Source organism: Euwallacea fornicatus, chromosome 9 (genome assembly GCF_040115645.1).
Source record: "Euwallacea fornicatus isolate EFF26 chromosome 9, ASM4011564v1, whole genome shotgun sequence".
Classification (NCBI taxonomy): domain Eukaryota; kingdom Metazoa; phylum Arthropoda; class Insecta; order Coleoptera; family Curculionidae; genus Euwallacea; species Euwallacea fornicatus.
The window spans coordinates 795,011-813,240 of record NC_089549.1 but is presented as its reverse complement, the minus strand read 5'-3'; the positions used below and the strand labels follow the sequence as shown (position 1 = coordinate 813,240).

Here is an 18,230-nt window from a genome sequence, read left to right as displayed (position 1 = left end):
CGCAGATAAGACTTGAAATTTAATAGAACACGAAATTGATTCGATACTTTGGAGGCGTACAAAAATAGAAGTGAGGTGTGGCTCGAGACTGTTATGCATCGTGATATAAAGCGTGCAATGAGAATACAAATCCGAGAAACTCTCAGCTCGCGAAACAACGAAAAGAGACATTCGACATTTGCCTACAAAGGGTCGGAAGGGCTGGTTAAAATGAGGAGCGAAAAAATAAACAAACTTGAAATAAGTTCACAGTAAAATTAGTAAATTTACAATTCTCTTTTTGCCACTTTCATATAACTTACACTAATCGGAAGCGTGCTCGTGCACCCATTAATATTGAACACTTGCCATTATTCTACTTCACATCTTTTGTGTGGGAGTCCAATTATTATTCGGTGAAATGAGCCGAAAGAGGTTTACTGAATATTTCAAGGCGCACCCTATTTTTCATGTCACTGCCATAGCGATTTTTTAGTTGGTTCAGCATAGAACAAACGATGGAATCAATGGAAAAGACGCCACTGCACAAAAACACATTCGTTTTGCGACACACCAATCGCGTATTCCGGCAAAATCGGACCCCTCCACGTGATCAATCCGAAAATGGCAAGGTTCCTCACCTTCAAATGAGGAAAGCGCGGCGGGGCGCCGTCGCTCCCCCGAAATACCTCCGCGATGATACGTTACACCCTGTAGATCGCTTTCCGCGGGCTGTCCGCAACGCCTAAGAAGCTGACATAAAGCGATACACGTTCGGGAAAAGAGTATTTTAATAAAATATCGACGAAACAATAAAATGATTGAGGCCTCTATTAGGGTAAATGAAATAAAAATACCCCCAGGGACTGCGGAAACTCGAGCTTCGATTAACCTTTATAAATGGCGTTCATGCCCTTTACCTTTAGGAGATTATAGAATTTTATCATGGCCCTGATTTCGTTGAAATAAAAATTATTCCGCATACTTTTACCTTGACAGTACAACATTATTACTTGAGCAAAAGAAATTTGCCCGGAAGGTTTTCCTATTCGAGCCATATCGTGTTTGTGGAATCATGGAGAGCAAACGAGGGCCATAAAGTAGCATTACAGCCTCCCGCAGGCTCGTACCACGAAAAAAGGCACATTCGTACGCAATAACGGAAGGCCGTAAGCGGTGCGAGTGGCCTTATAAACATCGTTACTTAAGTATTCCCGAAAAGGTCGAGACGAAGGCCCGATTGCTGATCGTTTTGCGAATGAACACACCACTTCCACGGGAAGCTTTCCTCACCTAAAAATTGGATTCATGAGATTTGCGTTACATGAATATCATAATAGCGGTGAATGAACATCATAAATATAAAAGAGGAGTGGCTTAAGAACGCGACATCATGCGGTTTAGCTCTAAATAACTGTGCAAATAGTCTAGACAGCGCTCCATCAGTGATTAATGGGGTCTTTGTTTTCCACACTAATTCCCCACTGAGCTACAGGAACATTTTTGAACTTGTGCCGCTAAAATTTAAGAAACCCGAGAGCCCTAGGCTTCCAGGCTTTTCATTTCTTATTTGTCGTGGTATTTCAGCTTGGTAATTCGTAAATTGGTTTTCGTCCTGAATTCGAACAGTGTAGTTTCGATTATGGAATTATTTTTAAGACTTCGCCCCCCTTTTCAATTTGCAAGTCCGCTCATAACCCAAGAAACTAGTAATATCTGAATTGAAGTCGACGTTTGAATACAAAGTAGGTCTGCAAACATTCTAGTACAAATCCACATCGTCGCGCATAGACGAGAATTGCTGGGACTCTCTAATAAGAATAATCGCAGGTTTGACTGCTAAAACTCTCATTTGCTACCACTGTAGCAGTGGTAAAAAAGTGTATCCGCTCCGCATCGTATTCTCAAATCTCCATCGTCACCTTTGTTTACAACATGGGCTTAGACGAAGGAGAAAAGTTATGATATTGATCTTGTCACCCAAAGTAGTAAAGTGGCACTTTATAACTTTATATCTTCTACCTCTTTGCGAGTGTGAATTAAAAGAGGACAGCTTTATGCTGCGCAGCGGTTAATAATCGATTTGAGTCATTGGTCGATGCGAACATCCCAAGTGTGAACATTCATACAAGTTAATTGAATGCTAATCAATTCAGTTAAACTAACCCGAGTCGTAGTGTGTCCCAGCTGGATGGAAATTTTAAATACACATGGGTAATAACTTAGATGTAGGTAGATTAAGTTGGTCTTGTTTAAGAATAAAATGTAGGTTAAAATCTATCATAAAATGATATGTTCCCACTCATGCCCGTCGGAAAATACCAAATGATCTTTCTCCTGATCAGCGCCATTATTAAGTATTAATTGATTATTCAATTAAACGAGTCAACATCTGAGCTCAACAAATTGATTTAGGCCTGCTCTAAACTAATAAATGTTAATTTATCTGCTTCCAGAGTAAAACTTTATTTAAATTTAATTATCACTATTATATTTAATTATTTATATTAATCGCTTTAAAATTATTTTGTCGCGGTAATTCAACGTTACGACTTCATAATAGATCGACTGCAGATTGGATTCCTCGTTGCACTAATGTGAACTACGATGTGGATTTCGAAACTCCGCTCCTTCATCACTCTAACAGTCTGCAATATCTTTCTTGCATATTGTAACTAATCGTCTGGGATAAACCCGAGACGTAAGCCCTTCGTAAATCCCGAATTAAACGAAATTGAGCCTAGTCTGAGATGTCAATTCCTCACGAACCTCATTTTTAAATAAATTGAACTGGAATGAGCCGAAACTGAGACGCAAGCTTCTTGCGAACCCTTTGAACGCCTCATGGATTATTTTTTTACCGTTCAATAAATCTATGGAAACTAAGGCGGACAGTGTAACACGTCAGTCTGCCTCAAATCGTTGATGAGATACATGTCAGGGAAGTGAGAAAAATATCAAACTTTGGGCGTTAGTATCTCGAAATCTTCAATCAAAAAGCAATAAGTAATAGGTGATGCTCCAGGGGTCACCTCCCCAAAATAAGAACTTTCTAACATCTGGAGCGAAAAATGTGAACAAGACAACATCTCCTATATCAATATTATGTCGGACATAATTTGGTACCTCCTCGAACGAAACTTTTTGAGTTTGTTTCCAGGCCTTTCTTCACAAAATGGCGAAAGCCAACGATCCTTTAATTTCTTGATATAACTTTGACATTTGAAAACACTCCGACACTGGTTAATATCTCAGAATACACATCCAGAACTAATTGCATTCAAGGAGAAATTTCATATTCTCAATAGTCTCCTCCCGCATCTCTTCTCTTCTTCACGCTCGTTGATGTGTGCTCTTCAGATTATTTTAAACTGCGACATCGTTGCAATAACTAATTAACTGGAAATACATTCGAAGAATAGTTTGAAATAGGATTAACATCCATAAACTCGTTATGACGAAAAAGCGCATAAACTCTGAGAAAAAAAGGTAATAAAATTCTCGGTGTGTTTCCCGTTACCGCAATGGGGTGAACGATCTACTGCAAAAAGAGTTGCTATCTGGATAAGACCATTTCCCCGAACTTAATAGATGAGACGGAATCGAGAGTTTTTGATATTGAAACTTTGGCGAAAGAAATTCCTGTAATATGAGGGATATAAGCTTAGTTTCCAAACGAAAGAGTGATCAAATAAAATGCTTTCAGCTATTCTGAGCTGAACAAACTTTTGAGCAATTCTCACCGCTAACAATTCTTAGTCCAAATTGCCTTTGGCTTAGTTTTCTTGGCGATCAGCACCGTGACACTAACAAGAACATTTTTAAAAATTAAGCGGTATTCCCTATAATTGAGAAGGTGAAAACTCCCACCAAAGAAAAAGGAACAGATTAAAGTGCACTTGTAATGGAAAGTTTGTCGTAAAGAAATGGATGATACAATTCCTGCCAAGAGTACTTAATCAATTCTCCAATTTCTCTTTCCATTTTAGACCTTAAAGCACAAATTGTCCTGTTTTCTGGGAAGGTTTAAGCTCTATAAATCATTTAAAAAGAGGTATCTAGGTATTCCAAATAAAAATCTTACGTCATTAATTACCAGATTATGCATAATGAGTCAGAACCTTAACGAGGCCTTAAGAGGCTTAACTTACCCTGCGAGATTCTCCTTATTGCTTTCGACCATGTCTCCCTCCTCGGGCTTTGTCCCCAGTGATCCTGGGACATGTGGCACGTCCATCGACCCTTGCTCGCACATTAAATGACCGCTGAGTCAACGTTTAATATATTCATCTTGTTACGTGCCGAGGCAGGAAAGGATCTGGAAAAAACTACTTCGGTGAGGGCATTTTCTAGGTGTCCGAGGAAAATAAACGGGAATAAATGTTCTGGCGGTAGTTTGGCGTAATAAAGTAAAGTAGACAGCTTTATTAGGGTTGGTGAATTAGGTGTCTTCAGAGGATAACTAGAAATAGAATAAGAGTCGCTTTTGTGGAAATGTGTCAAAACGATAAGTATGAGACTTGCCATGCTCGATTCATAGGTGAAACGCGTTAAATGGTCGAGGAGGTTTACCTAATAAAGAAATATTTTTTCGAAAATGTGCTAAGTTAAAAAGTTATAGAGTGAGTAGCTAAAAACCAGGAAAAACGTCATCAAAAATATCCTGATTCGTTAAAGAGCGTACATAATGAAAACACTATCCATGGATGTGTGGTGATGTTGACAACCCCAATGATTTTTTTCATCCTCATAGGTTTCTTTTAAACCTCTGTATAAACCTATCAGCAAACATCCCACAAGGACCGAACAGATTATATATCTGACCTCTTATCAGGCAGCTTTTATTGATATATTTCAGCTCAAATTAAGTACGTGTAATGTGTGCATTTATCGAGCCTGTTTTCCCCTAATCTATTACGTGTAGATAATTTTAGCAAAATGAGAATGTGTGTATGAACATCGATCGATTGTTATCTATAAACGCAGAGCAAATACATGAGCGATAATGGGAAGTGTTGGAGTGACATTAGTTCGTTTGGGAGCTTGTATTGTATGATATGGTCATTACACAATATAATTCAGTCAATAAAGTCGTTTTCGTGTGGAAATGGGAAAGAGAAATGAAAGCAATTTGATTTGGATTATGTAAAACTACTTGTAAAGTTCCCGTACTCACCGCAAGTCCGTAAGCCGGACTTGCGTCTAAGCCTGACTTAAAATGACACATTTCTATTACGTCAAATTTAGCCAACTTAAGCGAGTCTCATTCCAAGCCGCTCAAACAAAGCTTAGAATAAGTCTCATTTTAGTTAGTTAAATTTTGCGCAAACACCATAGACATTTACATCTTCATGTAACTATATTAAATATTTAAAATATTTCAAAACCGATTAAGTAGACAGGCAAAACCAATACCAATCTGCTAAAATTGTTATGTAACTGTAGCAAACAGGTAATAATTGGGAATATACACTACAATTCCGTTCGGGCGAATAATGCGGTAATATTAGTTACATGTAATTAAAGGAAGCTCTCGTGTCAATACTAGCAAAAACCTCCGTTAAGTGAATAAGAATTTCTTTTAAAAAACAACATTAAATCTTGCTAAAAAGGTGAACTTTAAATTGATTTAAAACTAAGTTTCCTGTTGATATTTAAATAAAGGTGATATTGTTTATTCGAATCTACTTGTTTCCTTTTACTAAATGAAATAATGAAGTCGAGGGCTGTTGAAGGTAATGGAAATATCATAAAAGGTTGATGAGACAAAGTGTCGGATATCTGAAAAACGATAATTAATGGAAATTAACCTTCCTAGTGAAATTTTCATCACTAGTGGAAGTGATCTTATCACAGGGGTACGTGAGAAACCGACCTAACCTGAACTAACATGATCGAACTAAATCCGCAGCTTAGGTACTCGAAAACCGTGTGCACTCAGATTTTCACATGAGGTGAATTCATGTGGATGCTCATTCACGCGACGATACGATAATTTGATAATGTATAACCCGACACGTGATTATTGTATGATGTACCAGTATAGCATGAAGTTCGATGCTTTGTGTGATAAACCGTGAGTTCACGTGATTGACAATAATTTTTTCCGATTTATCATCGGCAGTAAATTATTTTACTACCCATCTTGCCCAGATGGGTCCATATCAGAGTTTATAACGAAGTAACTGTTTCTAAACGTTAACGCATATAATCCTTTCGTTGATTGAGAAACACGTCTTTCACAGAAACATTTACCATTAAATGATGGAATTAGTTTATTTTCACTTGGCATCCGTATCCTGTCTCCATTAAACATTAACTTTGATTTAAAGCGCAGCGAATGTATGAATAGTTGCAAACACAAACACTTAAAATATTTCAAAATAGTTCAATTTAAAATACACATTTCGAGGAATTTTTATGTATATGCATATACGTAGTTCATTTTTTTTTATTAAAGCGGTCTAAATCCAATGTTTCACGTTTTTACAGACACCCTATATATATTACTAATATACAGATTGTCGGTACGGTATTAGATGAGACCGGTCAATGAACCATATTTCTGATAATGCATGCGATGTAAACCTAGCCAATAGCCATTACGACGCGTAGTTCCATTATTCTGCCTGTATTAGTGTAGTGTGGATTGCCTGCCATCAGGGGATTTCATAGTTTTATTAAAATATTAACTACGTTTATACAATTGATGTATAAGTTCCTTAACTGAAAGAAACGAGATATTCCTTTGATTCTGTAATAAAATAACTGTAACCAGATAGAAAACCGCATTCAACGTTTACTAAATTATACATATTTTAAAGAGTAAAAATAAATAACTCTGCATTTTAAGAGAAAAACTGAAACTAATCTCTGAAGCTTCAATATCTCAAAATAATTTTGTATCCCTTTAAGTCATTATACATCCATATGAGTAAATAAACGCACGGTTTAACTTACCTAAATCAAAAACCTGATTAGCTCTTTAAAGCTTGAAACACACTCCGGTATAGTTCAAATTTTCAGTACTTCACGATAAATACACTGAATTAATTACAATCATTAGCAGTTTATATTGAACCCGTTTTCATCGCGAAAGTTTCCGAAAAGTTCCAAGCGCATCATATGCGTGATTGGGGAGTTTCACCAGAGTTGCTCCGGAGCATCGTACACTGCGGTGCTGAAATTGAAACTGAAGCGGTGATAAAGTTTGCACGCTCTTCTTGTTGCGCTAGATCAGTGGTGGAGATTATGGAAATTTGAAGATTGCTATTGAATATCTTTATAACACCTAAGTAGTTAAAGAAATTACGTTCATTTTCACACGTGCTCAGCAACAAATTAGAAATTTCTGGACCTATCACTTCTAATACATTATTATTTACTTGCATCTAATTAAACATTCTGATTTATATGTTAGTTTCTTCAATTTAGTTTTAAAATGGGTTTCTTATTCCTCACAATTAACAGGTGTGGATAACCTTGACTGTGGCCATTCCAATTTTTAATCTTGTTTAGAGTTTAACGTAAGGATAAATGGTGGAAAGGAAACGCGCAGATACAAAACACCGTTTTTGAATCTATTGAAACGTTATATTTCGAATATCAAAAGCTCATGTAACAAATACCATTATGACCATATTCAACTCATATCCTAAACATGCGAATTATTAAAAGATTTGTATAAAGACACATTAGTCGGAACTGTTTCGTTTACGCTACTACTAGAAGTCAAGTCAGTGTAGATAATTGGGAAATATTGAATTCTCCCACTTGACCATCCAATCGTAAGACAAGCTCCAGATTCAAAGTTTTGCTGAAAACATATGGCACTTGGCTTCTCTTCCGCTAACCCCATTACAAAAAACCTATAAATAATGTTTTATCATTGCCGCTTTATTGCTAATTCAATTACTGTACTAACCCGGGTAAAAGCTGCAAAGTCGGTTGTTTGACAATGTTAAAAACGGCTATCGTATTGGTATCTTGGAACATAATAGCTAAATGCTTTCCTTTCGGATCTGTCTCCATGCAGTGTACCAAACCCCCAACCATCAAACCATTTAAATCAACTTTGGTAACATCAAATATGGGTATAGCTTGATTTGATGAAGATTCTGTGGGAATTAAATTTTAAATAATCTTTCTGTATTTGGTCTGATAATAACATCTAACAAAAGGTTCTTACCATTATCGCTAGTGAACACCAAATCACTTTTTACTATTACGCCGTAAATAATTGGTTCGGTATTGGTGGCAAAGAGCAAAGTAGTACCACAGTTTGACCAACAGGCGGATTGAACACGACCGCTCGGGACAGTCCAGCGTTCACATTCCCAATTTCTATAATCCCAAACTCTGGAAAAATGTTAATAAAACTTACGCAGAGTACGTTTATACCTGTGTAAATATTAAAAACTTTCACGAATAAATAACATGTGTAAGGTCCGTTTGACACAAAATTTATTTCCAAAGCTAGCAAAGGAATTTTGCGTAAGTAGTTGAAAAAACTTGCTAATACGTAGATATTTGGGTCTGATAATGTGGTATTGGAAACCATAGAAAAAAAGTGGTCATTAGCACTACAAAAGGGGTGGAGGAAAGGGAAGGGAACTTAAAAAACTCTTGATGGGTTTGTCTTTTATTGCCAAACTACATATACTGTTTTTTGCACTAATTCATAGAGTAAAACTGGTTTTTCTCCTCTGATAGTTACTGAATTTTTAAGATAAAGAAAATCGAATTTTTAAATAGTTCTGAGCCATGAACTCCTATGGATTTCAGTATTTTTTGCTTCACAGTGTTAAACATTAACGTTTAAGTCCGTGCGGATTTTACTTGTTCAAATTTAGATAAAAATAAAGGCTGATAGATAAAATCAAGCCCAATAAAGAGACATCTATGTATTTGAACAGTAGATGATTTACACAAATTACAAACTACAAAACCACCAACAAAATATATCATACCTGAAAACAATACCATCTGAGCAAGTGAATAATTTCTCCCCAGTTGGAGACCATTTAACCAACACATTACCAAATCCCCCAGGCCTCATTAAGGTATTAGTGCGATCTAATTCAGGATCCCACACTAAGATTTTATTATTACAACCAGCCACACTAACCAGTAAATCTCCTTTTGGAGACCAAGCAATACTCATTACTGGCCTATGTTCTATTCTATAGAGAATTGTGGCATTGCTAACAGATGGCCTTAATACCTACAAATAAAAATTATGTATAAAGTTGAACTTTATTTGTATATATAGTATATCCAAACCCTGGGACTTAACTTTAATTTGGGTTTAACCATTGATTGTTATTAAGTCACTAATGAAACTTACTAAAGAATTTGGATCAATATTCCATACAAGAATACCACCCTCATGTGCAACTGCAATATCAGTATTAGATAGAGGTCTCCATGCCACACAAGTTATATTCCTCTGCTGTTTGCACCTAAGCAAAGGATGATAATTGCTGTCACTACTAAGAATCCTCACACTATCATCACAGGTGACCACAGCTAATTTAGTACAATATGGATGCCAAGAAATGAATCTTATGGTGCTGTTTTGCCAATCTCTAGTCTGCCCTAACTTGTGTATCAAAGCTGGTCCACTATACTTTATATTAGGGTTTAAAAGAAGCCTGCCTTTTTTAACATAGTTGAAAACACTGAGCAGAATATTGGCAGTTTGTGATACTAAAAATTGGTTATGAGACTTGGCTAGTTGTAAAGCCTCAATGGGGCCCTGCTCATAGTAGACTTGTGTAAGCTGTTTCAGGAAAGACACATTGACTGGTAAGAATAGGGCCTTGCCTTCATCTCCAGAAGTAATGGGATGAAGTTGATCTCGTGTTATATGAATTTTCGGATGACTAGAAACCTAGAGCATTATAGTGAGACTTATGGCATGGGGATAATTTTATACTTACAGCATTAGTGAAAATGCCTATATTAACGTAGTCAGAGTTTGTATATTGAACTCTTCCATTTATCTCACAAATAGCAATTTCATTATTATTGGGGGATTCAAAACTTTGAAAATTTCTCATGTTGAATTAACCTGAATTAACAATTTCTTTCTATAGCTATTTTATTTTATTGGCACCCGAAAAAATACAAAAAAACGGAAAAATAACACAAAAATTTAAACTGTATAAAGTAAGGTTAGTTTCTACATGTACAGGCAACCAGGCACACATGAGACAAGAATTAAGAGGAGTTTTGGTATCGAATAAACGAAAGTTGAAGTATTTGTTTTGAAATGTTTAGAAAATAGGTACTGTGTCGATAAAAGCTATTAACATTTAATAAACTAATGTTTTTGAGACTAGTGAAAGTTAATTGCAACTCAGATATTGATATTACAAGAGCCAAAAAAATTATGCAGACATCGATCACGCATCATCGATACGATTGTCTCCTTTATAGTGAAGTTGAATTGCATTTTAAGCGCAGAATCAAGTGACGAAATACGTAATTTCTGTTGTTTCAGCGCATGATCACTGGAAAACTAAAGGAAACGCAAAACATATTTCGATACTGTCGTCGTTTCGAGTTCGCAGCCATGTTGATTTTGCATTGTTCGACGGTGGTGTTTTTGGTGGTTGCCTTTTGGAGATATTCATCCTAGACATACGTCAGAACGGAATTTCGTATTTGGCAGAGTTAACGTTTTGCCGGACTACGACACACGTTATGGCCGAAATGGATTTAAAAGACATAAAAATGGACTTGTCCCAGTATTTGGCGTCTCCATTGCAGATAGAAAAGGTTTGTCGAGCCTGTTTGCTGGAAAAAGGTAACATGAGACCCCTTTTCGGTGCCTGTCTCGATGAAATGCTTCAGAGTTTTTCGGGAATTAAGGTAATTTTTTTCTTTAGAAGTAGCAGCAATAGAAACAGTCCATTATTCAAAACATATTGCATTGGATGATTGAAACTCGTGTTCCATTTACTGGGCTTCTTAGTGATTAGTGTCGAGCTTAGGTGGGACGTATACCGGTCGTTGATCTCACTCATCTCAGTCTGTCGTGGGACATGAGAGTTAAAAAGAAACGGGAGATGATTTGTTTGCTTAGATTAAGCTGTCAGGAAGCAGAAGGTGTAGATACTGTGAACAAAGCACAAGAAAAAGGAGAATTAGTTTGATATGTAGGGTGTCAAAAAACCAGTCATCATCAGACACTATAACAAGGGATTGGAAAAAAATTCGTTCCATTATAGAGGCTTTTGTCGAGCCGTCATTTAAGGAGATATTCTGTTTGTTCTAATATTGTGAACTGAACTTTTTGGTGTTCGATTTGTAGATTTTTTTTCAAGAAAAAAATCTTCAGAGAAACCTGGCCTGGTGCGCTGGCGGTCGGAATGCACCTACCCACCAAAAATCTCTAGTTGAATGGACCTTTCTTTGACACGAAACTGTCCCCAAGATTTATTACGTCAGAGTAGGGGCGGACTCCTAGTTGTTCCGCGTTCTCTTCAATTGATACGGTTTCAAAACATTGCTGTCTACTGTCTGATTGGATCATTTCAATCCTGTTGCATTCCTTTTCGCCCTTCACGTAATTGAGTCTTCTTAAGGGTGTTGTACCTGTCAGTTTTCAATTTGTATCCTTCCAAATTATTGGACAACCCCACTGTTCCTCCTTCTAATCACTTTATCTAAGCCCTTCTGCGCCCGTAGTGTGGTGATATTCCTCACTACTCCCCAAAAGGCTAATTTCCGATGTTGCACAGGGGATTCCCTGTTATATCCTTTGCACCTTTATTCTTCAGCATTCTGCGTCTGTTATCCCTTCCCTTCCCCTTGCTGCGATGTTGGTTGTCAGAATTCGGGAGGAGGCATCCAGAGGTCACTTCCTGGAGGTCCAGAGAGATGTTTTAAAAATGACAAATATTGTATATTTTATTTCACATCCAGTTAATACTTAGGTATTATTTGAATTGTAGATTTCAGAAGAAGATGGTTTACCCAATCACATGTGCGTACAATGTGTTCTTCAATGCAGTAGAGCATACACGTTTAAGCAACTATGTGAAAAATCCGATTCAGTACTTAGACAATTTGCCAGCACGGAATTTCAGGTAGTAGTCGATAAATTTTACATGTCATTAAGTACTACCAGTTTTATATGTATCTAATATTTTTGATAGTCTCCTGACATCTGAATTTTCAATTTATTCAGGATATGCTGAGACAATACCAAGAGCAAGAAATCTCAAGAAGTCAAGCCAAGAAGGAATTAGAAGAACAATTAAGGTTCCGATCTCCATCGCCAGAAAAGATATTTCTTGAAACCAAACCATTTGGCAGTGACTCTGATGCGTTTGAAACCGTTATTACTACAGAACAACAAGATGTAATGCAAAAGACCGAGGCATGTAGCCATTTATTTCTATAGGTCTTTGCCATTGGTAACCTTTTCTTAGATTTGCGACGAGTACTACACAATAGTGGAAACGTTTGATGGCAACGAAGAGGTTGATAATGATAATACACCTAATGAAGACACAGGGGATGAATTGAAATATCAAATCGACTTAAATACTCTTAAACAATATACTGAAAATGATTCTTCAAAACCAAAAAGTAAAGATCTGAAATACAAATGTACAAAATGTGATGCGCAGTATCATTTAAGAGTTGATTTAAAGGTATTTCAATTTTTACGGTGAAGAAATTGTATTAATTATAACTTTCAAGGTTCACATGATGTCCCATCCTAAGGATTTAGACCACATTTGTAGTGTGTGCAATAAAGCATTTGCAGAGTCTCGTATTTTGAAACGACATCAGAAGATTCATTTAGACCACAAACCTCATCACTGTGATCAATGCGATATGTCTTTTGCAGAGAGCTCTAATTTGAGTAAACATAAAAAGAAACACACAGGAGAGTTGAGAAATATTCAGGTTTGTTTTAAGGCCGAAATCTGTCATATACAAATAACTGTTTCGAAATAGTATCGTTTTCAAAGCAATACTGCCTAGTTTTAAAAAATAACCTCAAGTAAGTGTTTTAATATCAAAGACATTTTTTGATAAATTCATTCATTATTTGTTGTCAGTCAGTGGTTGGTTGCAACTAACAATTTGCTCACTTAACGCCATACATTTACGAGTAATTACTTACTGCGAGGATTTTTTTACTAATCGCCTGTTATACTTTTTTTACCATATTAAGTATAACAGTACGTCAGCGTGTTTTATGTTTTTTCTTTGCTTAGGGAAAACCCCATTTGTGTTCAGTCTGCGGCAGAGCTTTCAAATGGGCTTCTAGTTTACACAAACACATGAAATATCACACAGGTCATAAACTACTGAGCTGCACCTACTGTCCTAAACAGTATGTTGAAGCCAGAAGTCTGAAGATTCATTTAAGATCGCATACTGGAGAAAGGCCGTACGAGTGTCGAGTTTGTCAAAAATCCTTCACTCAGAGCTGCAATCTAGAAAAACATTTAAGGGTGCACACTGGAGAAAAACCATATATTTGCCCTGTTTGTAATAAAGGGTATTTAAGGTTTTTTTATTAAGTATACAGCAAAATTGTGTTTTCTCTTTTCTAGATTCACCCAATCGGGATACGTAGGAATTCACATGCGCACACACACTGGAGACCGACCTTACGTTTGCCAGACGTGCGGGAAAGCATTTTCAGGGTCTAATACGCTAACCCTTCACCAAAGAATTCATACAGGGGAAAAACCATACACTTGCGAAATTTGCGGCAAGAAATTCAGTAGACACGAAACTTTAACAATTCATATAAGGTTCTAATGTCGATTCAATTTAAAGCGTATGTATTTATTATATTTTTTAGGTCTCACACAGGGGATAAACCGCATATTTGCAAATTGTGCGACAAAGGATTCACATCATCAGGACAGCTCTCCGGCCATATGAAGACGCATACTGGAGAAAAACCTCATGTCTGTGAAATGTGTGGAAAAAAGTTAGTTTTTGTCTAAGATTTAAAGTTCAAAATGTAAATATATATATATTTTTTAAGATTTGCAGGCAGCAATAGCTTAAAAGTTCACATGAAAGCTCACTTAGTGCCAACAGAACGTGAAGAAGTCGTGCAAACTGTTCAGTATACTTGCAAATTGTGCAATAAAAATTTTGATGACAACAATACTTTTAATGAACACATACTCGATGAGCACACTATACAGGCAACTACAATTCAAATCAAGCGTGAAGATTTAGAGAACATAGAAGCTATGGAAGTTGCCGAAATTATGTAAGCATTAATTTTTAGTTGAGTGCAATAAATATTTTATATTCAAATTTTAGACTGATATTAATTTAAAGTGATTCTATCATATATTTTAGAACAGCAGATAATCAGACAATTCAAGTGCAAACAATTACCCAAATATAGGAAATAGATCAAATATTTCTCCTACAAGATATGTTGAAGTTGATATTACGATTTTTCTTTATTATTATTCGACTATTTATGTAAACCCAGACGAGCAATTGAAAGCTATGGAGATCTTGTAAGTCGCAATGCTTCATGATGTAAGGAATATAGTTATTAATATGTAAATAATACATATTATATTATTTTATATAGCATATTTATAAAATAATTATAAGTTGAATAAAATTTAAAAAATCTATATGCAGACTTTAATTTTAATGGTGATTCAAATCAAACAATGTGATTTTCCTGTGATTTAGATTGCGACTTTGCTTTCTGACTTACTTAGCTTTACAGCCGAATAGTATTATCAGATATTATTGACTATTAGCAATAGGCCCTGTAAAATTACCACAAGAATTATTTTATTTAACGCCCTTCTAAACAATGTAATACGAAGCACTGATGGCTGTGCTTAATAAGTGTTATATGCGTCAATACCTTTCTCAAATGAGTTTTGTAGAAGATTTATCGTTCAGTTTTGAACCTGCAAGGACTTCTTATCCTGTTTCATCTATTGTTTTAGGGAGTTTTCTTTATATTTGTCGCGTTCAATTTTTACAAATTTATTATCTCTTGTGAGACAATTTTGAAGATTACTTTCCAACAACTTTTTTGCAAATCATATTTAAAACTTGCAGCAATAACCCAGTGTTTAAGTCATAATTAATATCAAACGCCTTATCGCAAAAAATGCTTATTAATTAGTTAGTAAGAAACCAATTGCAATGATTGAAAACCAATTGAATAGGAGAATTATTTTGTGCAATAAATGGTTTAAATTTGGAATTAAAATAGTAGTTAAAACCTAATCTCATTTTTGTTTAATTTTTCCAATGATATGCTTTAGTTTCCGCATATCTGCGATAATCAAATTAACTACTGGAATGACTAACATTTCGAGCAAATATCCGTTTTGTAATTTTTTTGTATCTATCTCTGCATAAATGCTAAACATTTTAACTTAAACAATTATTATAATTATAGAAAATTCATTGTATAGAACTTAAAACTGCACCGCTGTAAGGGATTTCTAGATTTAACGGTGAACCCGAGTACCATTAAATACATTTCCAAACTACATTCGGAATGCATTTTTATAGTTTACTTGGTATTTAAAAAGAATTACCAAATATTATCAATTGTCATCAAATAGCTTAACATAAACTTATAATAATGTTAATTACTCGGTTATTCTAATGTAAACAATTAACACCAAGTAAGAGTTCAGGATAGACATAAGCCCCTGACCTGCCTATTTAACTTCAGTTTTAAACCTTTCCAATCGTGCCGCTTTCGCAGCTTCCAAGTCTTTTACTACAGATTTACCATTTACTGTTGAAGTTGTAGTCAGTGTAGTAATACCAAACCGTTGTCTACGTTTCTCCTGTCTCTCTTTATTTTCCACTTCAGACATTAAGCTTGATACTGATCCACCAAATCTAGCCGCCCTTTGTTTCAGAACTTCAATACTTGTATTTGGAGTCTGAAAGTATAAGGCAGATGGTAAAAATGTTACATAATTTGTTTTGTTTTGAATTTAATGAATAGCTTACGTTTAGTTTAATGGAGTTTCCAGAAGTGGATTTTTCATTAGATCCAACTCCAAACCTTTCAGCTCTTGCCAATTTCTTTGCATCATCACTTAAAGTTGTTACTCCGAACTTTTTAGCCCGCATTTCTAACCTCTGGAACAATTCAAGATGGATATTAACATTAACAAGAACATAGAACACACTTCCATTCACCTCTTTACTGGAAAGTTCAGATAGTTTGATGACTTTTTTATCATCTGTTGCAATATTTGATTTTCCTGTGGGAACATCTTCCTCAGATTTTACCTCTTGTGCAACAGCACTAGCTGCATAAGTCTCACTGATATTTCTTTTTAAAATCACCTTTTTGGCTGGACCGCTTGCTATGCTTGATTTGTCTACTTCTAATTTTCGCTTTTCCACTTTGGGTAAATTGTCTATATCTATGTCACTAATTACAGATTCCCTTTCATCGAGATGCTCATCATCATCATCTTCCTGAAATAATTAGGTACAGTAAGTATCTATATGATAATAAACTTAAACTTAAGAAAATATGTGGCTTTTTAGAAAAGCTTCTAATATTTTATTGCATATTCACAACTCTAAAATACATTTCTATGAACCTATATAAGTTTTGATTTTGACTACTATGGTACATTTTTTTATATTACTTAAATTCCATAACACAACAGGAAGAATAATAAGAAATATAAACAGTTTTAACAACAAATATCTTAACCTGAATCATTATGGTTTTTTAGATGTGTTGAAAAAACCATTAAATTTATATTGTAAGGGTTGACTGCCAAGGTTGCCTTAATTTAAGTACTTGTCAAATGTTCTTCATGTCATTTATTTTATTCTTACTAATTCTAGTTTCTTTATATATAGGTTTAATTAACAAGCAATCAACTACAGTTGGATTGATCTGATATCAAAATCAAAGGAGCCCACAAAATATTGTGACAACTACAATATAATCAAATCATGACTCAAACTTTGTACTTACATTTAACAGGTCTTCTTCCTCAATATCATCAATTAATGGATCTGAGATGATTTTCTGTTCAGGAGCTTTTGCTTTCAATGCTGACAGTAAACGTTCAACCAATTCTGTTTTGTTCCCTGTAATACTGAGACCTCTGTTCTTCAATTCCTTTTTCAAGTCTGGCACCTAGAAAAAATATTTATTGTCATAGGGCGATCAAAAGAATACAGGAAGATCCTAAAAAATGAAAACAGCTGTCTAGAAGATATAACCTACAAAACATGTTTATTTAGAATTGGACATGATAAATTAGGCCATATTTTGCACCGATTTCTCATATATGGTTTGTTTCTTATTTTTTTAACGCTTTCAGAAGTATGGGAATATTCTACATTTAATTATTTACCTTTAACTTGTTGAGAGTTAAAGGGGAAATGTCCTCTGCAGCATCGTTCGCCATTTTGAATTTCAAGTCTTAGCGTTATAATGTGTGGTATTGTAATTATATAGTTAACCAATTATTGATTTTTAATATCAATTTTAACCAAATTCTAATTTGCAAACAACGTGTTAAACACCCGGTTTACACAACAAATCACGAAACGAAATAAAACACCGAACAGTGTCGCTGCCACCGTTCTTACCGAAGTGACTCTATTAGATGCGCAACAAACCATACCAAATTGTGCCACATGGATAACGATTGTGCCATTTTCTGACGCATCCGCCATGTTTATACGTAAACATTTACGGATAAGATATACATAGAAATTTAGCAATCAAAAAAATATAGTAAAAATTAATAGCTTAAACTAAAATTGATAAAATCCAAAACAAAAATTTGTTCAAAATAATAATTATTCTTTCAAACCGTGCCTTAATAGGTAAATTGTGTCACTTTTCGCACTATTATGCACTCAAGAACAACCTTGAAATCAGAGAGAAAATTTCCCTTCATTTCGTGGCATGTGGTATCTAAATACAGTCTTTGCTACATTTGACACCCTATAAAAGCTTTATGCTCTGAATCTATAAGGACACTTGAGAATCAAGGTAGAAATTTTGTCCAATAAATTGACGATTGAAGTTTTTCGTCCATCGAGGTTTCTAAAAACATAATTTGTTCTCTTACGTGTTCTTATAGATGAACTCAATTCTTTTGAACCCAATGCTATAACAACTATATTTTGTATAAATTTAAATTTTGTTACAATATAATAATTTAGGTACCGACATGTCTCTCAAAATGTAACAAAAGTATGAACAAAAGACTTGCAGGGTAACG

At 35.2% G+C, this 18,230-nt stretch overlaps 4 protein-coding genes across 5 annotated transcripts in view; 1 reads left to right on the top strand and 3 right to left on the bottom strand.

The window, feature by feature from the left end:
- Adcy8 (adenylyl cyclase 78C) overlaps positions 1-7,151 on the bottom strand; it is a 47,122-nt gene extending 39,971 nt beyond the window's left edge. The window contains exons 1-2 of the mRNA XM_066285722.1: positions 6,940-7,151; positions 4,131-4,297 (exon numbers count right to left, since the gene is read on the bottom strand). Coding sequence (XP_066141819.1) covers positions 4,131-4,234 — 104 coding nt within the window. The 5' untranslated portion in view covers positions 4,235-4,297; positions 6,940-7,151. The remainder of the gene's footprint in view (positions 1-4,130; positions 4,298-6,939) is intronic.
- Positions 7,152-7,550: 399 nt separating this feature from the next.
- On the bottom strand, positions 7,551-10,378 carry LOC136340961 (aladin-like). 2 transcript variants are annotated; one of them, XM_066285483.1, is made up of 6 exons: positions 9,921-10,378; positions 9,326-9,871; positions 8,949-9,202; positions 8,168-8,337; positions 7,904-8,096; positions 7,551-7,847 (listed from the first exon to the last, which is right to left on the bottom strand). In XM_066285483.1, exons 1-6 carry the CDS (start codon positions 10,038-10,040, stop codon positions 7,634-7,636), a joined length of 1,497 nt encoding a protein of 498 aa, XP_066141580.1. In that variant the 5' UTR covers positions 10,041-10,378; the 3' UTR covers positions 7,551-7,633. The 2 variants fall into 2 exon arrangements, with proteins under 2 accessions (XP_066141580.1, XP_066141581.1); XM_066285484.1 differs by having other exon boundaries at positions 9,326-9,863.
- Positions 10,379-10,531: 153 nt separating this feature from the next.
- On the top strand, positions 10,532-14,618 carry LOC136340960 (zinc finger protein ZFP2-like). Its single transcript, XM_066285482.1, has 10 exons — positions 10,532-10,854; positions 11,940-12,074; positions 12,176-12,367; positions 12,420-12,644; positions 12,694-12,903; positions 13,218-13,504; positions 13,560-13,763; positions 13,814-13,945; positions 14,003-14,236; positions 14,329-14,618. Exons 1-10 carry the CDS (start codon positions 10,687-10,689, stop codon positions 14,375-14,377), a joined length of 1,836 nt encoding a protein of 611 aa, XP_066141579.1. The 5' UTR covers positions 10,532-10,686; the 3' UTR covers positions 14,378-14,618.
- Positions 14,619-15,220: 602 nt separating this feature from the next.
- LOC136340962 (SAP domain-containing ribonucleoprotein-like) lies at positions 15,221-17,615 on the bottom strand. Its single transcript, XM_066285486.1, has 5 exons — positions 17,352-17,615; positions 16,967-17,131; positions 16,168-16,452; positions 15,976-16,107; positions 15,221-15,905 (listed from the first exon to the last, which is right to left on the bottom strand). The coding sequence occupies exons 1-5, from the start codon at positions 17,403-17,405 to the stop codon at positions 15,675-15,677; spliced, it is 867 nt and encodes a 288-aa protein (XP_066141583.1). The 5' UTR covers positions 17,406-17,615; the 3' UTR covers positions 15,221-15,674.
- Between the last annotated feature and the right edge of the window lie 615 nt (positions 17,616-18,230).

Coding starts and splice junctions, on each gene's coding strand:
- LOC136340961 (XM_066285483.1), bottom strand. CDS start 10,040: ATGAGAAATTTTCAAAGTTTTGAATCCCCCAATAATAATGAAATTGCT. Junction 9,203..9,325: donor ATATTGATCCAAATTCTTTA/GTAAGTTTCATT, acceptor TTTTATTTGTAG/GTATTAAGGCCATCTGTTAG. Junction 8,338..8,948: donor TCAGATGGTATTGTTTTCAG/GTATGATATATT, acceptor ACATTTTTCCAG/AGTTTGGGATTATAGAAATT.
- LOC136340960 (XM_066285482.1), top strand. CDS start 10,687: ATGGCCGAAATGGATTTAAAAGACATAAAAATGGACTTGTCCCAGTAT. Junction 10,855..11,939: donor AGAGTTTTTCGGGAATTAAG/GTAATTTTTTTC, acceptor TTTGAATTGTAG/ATTTCAGAAGAAGATGGTTT. Junction 12,645..12,693: donor ATTTAAGAGTTGATTTAAAG/GTATTTCAATTT, acceptor ATAACTTTCAAG/GTTCACATGATGTCCCATCC.
- LOC136340962 (XM_066285486.1), bottom strand. CDS start 17,405: ATGGCGAACGATGCTGCAGAGGACATTTCCCCTTTAACTCTCAACAAG. Junction 16,108..16,167: donor CTGAACTTTCCAGTAAAGAG/GTGAATGGAAGT, acceptor GAATTGTTCCAG/AGGTTAGAAATGCGGGCTAA. Junction 15,906..15,975: donor GAAACTCCATTAAACTAAAC/GTAAGCTATTCA, acceptor TTATACTTTCAG/ACTCCAAATACAAGTATTGA.